General features: G+C 45.7%; 1 protein-coding gene across 1 annotated transcript; it reads left to right on the top strand.

Moving 5' to 3' along the window:
- Positions 1–1,182: 1,182 nt before the first annotated feature.
- ulk2 (unc-51 like autophagy activating kinase 2) lies at positions 1,183–5,455 on the top strand (the record flags this gene model as incomplete). The annotated part of the gene is made up of 10 exons (XM_010781107.1): positions 1,183–1,467; positions 1,553–1,731; positions 2,435–2,544; positions 2,749–2,886; positions 2,978–3,219; positions 3,396–3,574; positions 3,701–3,819; positions 4,320–4,477; positions 4,579–4,714; positions 5,322–5,455. Coding segments are annotated over 10 exons (1,611 nt in total), but the record flags the coding sequence as incomplete, so codon positions are not given.
- Positions 5,456–5,547: the final 92 nt, after the last annotated feature.

The raw sequence follows: 5,547 nt of genomic DNA, 5'->3' as shown, positions 1-5,547 counted from the left end.
GTCAATGCGGGAATGCCTCACTGTGCGGCGAGAGAGCCAAACACGGACAAAGTGTGTTGTCATGCGTAGAAATGGTGAATTAATGAGTTTTAGGCACGTTAATAACGTTTTAATGAAGTTGACTACAGTATATTCATATTTGTCAGTGCTTTCATGTCAATTTGGCGAACATAAACATAAATGATCGTGGTGAAGATGATGATTAAATTAGGATTAAAAATCTGTAGTGAGAGCTGCTGAATTTCCTCCCGTCGGATGTGATATAAAAACAAATCGATTATTTTTGTAGTTGTAAACTCAAGTGGATGAAACTACATTTATTAGTGCTTTCATGTCAATTTGGCGAACATATGATACATTAAATGATCGTGAGTTTGAGCCGGTCTGCGTTTCCTGATGAAAAAACAAACCGATGCTTTTTGTAGTTGTAGTACACCAACATGATTAAACGTGTGTTTTTTTTACCACAATGTTGGGGAAATTATTGGATAAAATGCATGGATTATTATTATTATTATTATTCCCACTCCGATCCCCGCAGCGAGGCTCCCCCCGTTGACAGTTTACGTGGGCTGGGCTGGGTGCAGTGGCGGACTGGCCATCGGGACGAATCCCGATGGGCCGGTACCGAAGGGGGCCGGTCGGATAAGTCACTAGCACATCCCCCACTCCCCCCTTTGACAATTTACTAGCGGTACCGAAGTGGGCCGGTCGAGAGTCCCGGGCTGATTTTTTGTCCCAGTCCACCACTGGCTACATGACCGTATGATCGCCCATATTGAAGCACCTAATTCCTAAACTTCTAACAGATAAAACATAAACCGATCCTTCAGCCTCATATGAGCTCTCAGACACGTTCAAAATTAAACTGTCATTGCTGTCATCGCTTGCTGCTGTGTGCGCCATCGTGCGTTTACATGCAGATGCTGGGATCCGGAACGGTGCAGCCGGAGCGCTTGGCCCGCAATGACGTCACACATAATTTGGCGGGACTTGAAGAATCCTCGAGAGGATCCAGAAAATGGTCAACATTGAAGGGCAGATTAATGGTTATCAAAGTACAAATATCCAAAATCAGTTCAGTAACGGTTTTCAAGGGGACAATATTTACTCAAATTGATGGGTTTGGATGATGGGGGAAACCTCGTGTCACAGGCTCTTTAAACTGACCTCTAATCCACTTCTCCAGGTTCCCCCGTCCCGTCCTCTCAGCTACTGGGGGCCCGGCTCCAGAGTGCCCCCACCCTGACCGAGGTCTACCAGACCAGGCAGAAGCTCCACAAGCAGTTATCAGACCCGGTTCAGCCTTCCTCCTCCGCCTCCTCTTCCTCCTTCAGTCATTCCCCTCAGTTCGGCCGCCCGGCCAACCTGGGCTCCTCCCCCACAAAGCTCCTGGGCACCTCCCCCCGCACGTCCGACTGGCTGCAGAAGTCCCCGCTGCCAACCATCATCGGCTCTCCCACTAAAGTGAGTACAGATTTTAAGTAATTAAAAGATCAGCACCAAATACATTCCGTTTTTTAAGTTTCCCTGTTTATTTTGTACCTTTCAGACCATATCGGCCCCGTTCAAGATTCCCAAAACACAAGCGTCCTGTAATCTGATGGCGCTGGCGGACAGCCCCGTGCCCACCAAGACGTTGGCAGATGCTCGGGAAATGTGTGCCCACCACTGCAACCAGTACCTCTCCGGACGCCCCGCGGCCCCCGAGGCCAGCAGGACCTTTGGCAGGTAGGACTCCTGGACTGTTTCCTTCACTACCCTGTTTCCTTTTGCTACCCCATGCCATCTTTCCAACTTCCATTGATGGTCATTATCGTTTATTGTTAATATGGATGTTCCTTTGCTATTCTTTGCCATCAGTAGTATCGTACCACCAAGGCACCTTCACAGTTTTGTGCCAGATTCATTGCTTGGCAGGCAAAACATACCAAATTCATTGGTTGGAGTCTCTGTTTCTAACATTGAATGCCTCTAAATTGTTGTATTTGCATAAAAAATGAAGACATTCATATTTAAGATTCAACGGTTTTATTGTTATATTCAAAGTAGCTACAGTGTAATTGTTGGCAATAAAAAGCTCAGGCTCCACCAAAAGTGCAACATACAAAATAACCAAAAACTAAAATAGTTAGTAAAATGTAGGAATAAGTAAACTACGTATCTTTTAAACAGAATATGATCAAAATAAAAAATAATATATACTGTACAGTTGAATACAATACTCTGTATGTAATAATATGTAAATATGTAGGCTGCAAACAGATAAAAGTGCTAGAAGAAGATGTGTAGAGGACAAATGTGCTATTTTAAATAAATAAATAAATTAGTCTTTTGCATGTTTTTGGAGGAAAGGGCACTTGTGTGGTGCCGTGTGACGTCACTTTTTCATCTGTTTGACATTGTGTTGATGTTGTTTGTGTTTTCTCTGCAGGTCCGTTAGTACAGGTCGTCTGTCTGAGCAGCAAATCAGAATCACTCTGGGGGGACAGGCCTATCAGGGCAGCAATGACAGCCTGAACGCAGAGCGACCCATGGACACAGGTATGAGAACACTGCTGTCTGCACATGGCCAATATAGGGGGTTGTGAATGTCTGGTTAGTCTGTATTCCTCCTTATAAAAGTATATAAAGTTATATTTAAACATGCCAGAATGATAACTTACCTGATACTTAATGCTTCCTTATACAGAGTCTCATTTTTTACAGTGTATGATATAGCATTAAACCCATTTCCTCTTCCTAAAGCCCCTGCAGGTCCCAGTGGGCTGGTTCAGGGTATGTCAGCGAGCCCCCGTACCGTCCTCTTCACCGTGGGTTCACCGCCCAACAGTAGCACTCCGCCCACCTGCAGCCACATGGGCACACGACCCCGCACCACCTCAGGTGAGCACCCGGACCCTGAGCAAATAGGCTGTTCCCAGCAACAACATGTTTTTAGTTAGTATTGATCTATGACCCCCCCCTCTCCCGTCAGTGGGCTCCAACAGTTCTGGTGGCTCCTTGTGCTCCACCAGCGGTCGGGTCTATGTGGGGTCTCCCCCCGGCATGGCCATGGGCTGCTCTCCTCCAGGGGGTTTCGGGGTGAGTCAGGTTGCTCACGGGAGTGATGGGGCACCCAGCAGCCTGCGCTACGTTCCCTATGGGACTTCCCCCCCCAGCTTGGAGGGGTTCATCACATTCGAAGCCCCTGAGCTGCCCGAGGAGACTCTGATGGAGGTGAGGAAGTGTTTGGAGTCTTTTAATCATCACTTAACAGGATAATTAACCAGTAAGGACCTGCTCGACTTGATTCACTTTTGGTACCAGGTCCTTCTAGGACAGCTTCGTGACTCACTGGTACAGTCTTTTAATGTACTCTTTCCTGTTTGACATTTACTCTTTGTCTGGTCCAGCGAGAGCACACAGACACGCTGATGTACCTCCGCATGATGCTCTCCTTCACGGACTGCGTCCTGGAGATGGCAGCGGTGCGAGCCGGAGGGACGGAGCTCGGCGTATCGTCGGCCTCGCTCTACCCCCCCCAGGACAGCGTGGTGGTAGACCAGATCAGCCAGCTCAGCAAAGAGTGGGGGTAAGGAATGCCTAAAGTGTGGTCTGACAGGATCTCAGATAAAGACTAATATCATGCAGTCTGAGGAGGAGGAGGAGGAGGTGTGCTGCAGTGTTTGATTGACTGTGCTTGTGATGCCCCCTTCAGGCAGGTGGAGCAGTTGGTGCTCTACATGAAGGCGGCTCAGCTCCTGGCTTCCTCTCTGCATCTGGCCAAGGCGCAGATCAAATCAGCCAAGCTCAATCCTTCCAGTGCCGTCAAACAGGGTAAAGAAATGTCATCCAATTAGAAAAGAGGCAACATCTGCTGTTCACCCTTTTCATCATAGGGAGTTGTTTAAATGTTACCTTTGTCTATTTAATTATTACTGTTGTTGTAACTTAACATCCGTTGCTGTCTAGATAGTGATGAGTGAGGCAATACAAACACAATATTTGTATAGTAATCCTTTTAGAGATATTTAATTCCTTCAAGCATGGCACTTTTGTACAAGTGAGCACCCTAGAGAGTAACTTTTTAAAGAGTTTCAAGAGAGCAACAATAAAACATACACATCCCAGTTACTCGCTATAAAACAGTAAAACACAAGAAATATACACTCTTTTCCCAAGGACCCTTATTTTGAGTGGGATAAATCACTTCAGCCTAAACCTTAAAACATCTGTTTATCAAGGATTACAATACTTTTTACTTTCAACTACTTCAATACCAACATTCATATTACATGTTTAATGCCTACACTCAACATGTCTATTTTTTCTCTCAGTGGTGAAGAGTCTGAACGAGCGTTACAAAAGCTGCATCTCCCTCTGCCGGCGGCTGACAGACAAACTCAACCACTTCTTCTCCGACAAGCAGCGCTTTATGGACGAGATCAACAGCGTCACAGCGGAGAAGCTCATCTACAATAATGCCGTGGAGATGGTGAATGCCAGATATACAACGCGAAAGCATAAATATCTTTAAAAAAACGTGATTCTTGTCAGTTTAATTGATACAATAATGTGATGCTGTGTGTGCGTCAGGTTCAGTCTGCGGCTCTGGATGAGATGTTCAAGCAGACCGAAGATATCGCCTACCGCTACAGCAAGGCCGCCATGCTGCTGGACGGCCTGTCCAAGATCCTGCAGGACCCCACCGACATTGAGAACGTGGTCAAGTGTGAGTAAAATCTCTGGGACATAGATACACACATTCCTACACATGGGCCTCGAGCAGAAATCAATGGTATGAACAGACTGGGTTTAAGTGGCATCTATTGCTGGCTTCACATGATTAGCTTTAGAACGGTTATGATCTCACTTTGCCATTGTTATCTTATGGAGAGCGGTGGAAACTGTCGCCAAGCTAGCATTTTAATGTTATTTTTACTTTGACATTTATGGTTGCTGACCTTATTACATGCAGACAATGAGGTAGCAGCTGTACAAAGCAACCAAAGCTAGCAGGGAGCTAGCCATAGAAAATGAAACTTAATTCTGTTCACAGTAAACAAAGGGCCACTCACTCAGGCAGATTTGGAATTCATTTTGAAAATGTGTCTCATAACGTTTCTGTTGATAACAAACAAATTCTACAGCAAATCTACAAATCATGTACAGATCCGGATCTTTTTAACGTGGGAAAAAGCTAGTTTTGACTTAAAAATCAGCGGTTCTCACAAAAAAGATTGAATGAAGGCAGTTGAAATATATTTTCTTATATTCACTTCTTGAAATGTTTGCGTTAACAACTGTAATTTAATTGGTTGTTTGTATTTTCCCTGCAGACAAGGCCAGCGTGGACCGCAGGATCTCAGCCCTCTGCTACTGCACTGTTACACTATACGAGTAGCAGCCCACACACACACACACACACACACACACACACACACACACACACACACACACACACACACACACACACACACACACACACACACACACACACACACACACACACACACACACACACACACACACACACACGACGACGTACACGACTACGACGACGAC

The sequence above is a fragment of the Notothenia coriiceps genome, unplaced genomic scaffold, assembly GCF_000735185.1.
Source record: "Notothenia coriiceps isolate Sejong01 unplaced genomic scaffold, NC01 NC01_scaffold00022695, whole genome shotgun sequence".
Classification (NCBI taxonomy): Eukaryota; Metazoa; Chordata; class Actinopteri; order Perciformes; family Nototheniidae; genus Notothenia; species Notothenia coriiceps.
Note: the sequence above shows the minus strand (reverse complement) of the source record. Positions and strands in the feature narration are given on the sequence as shown.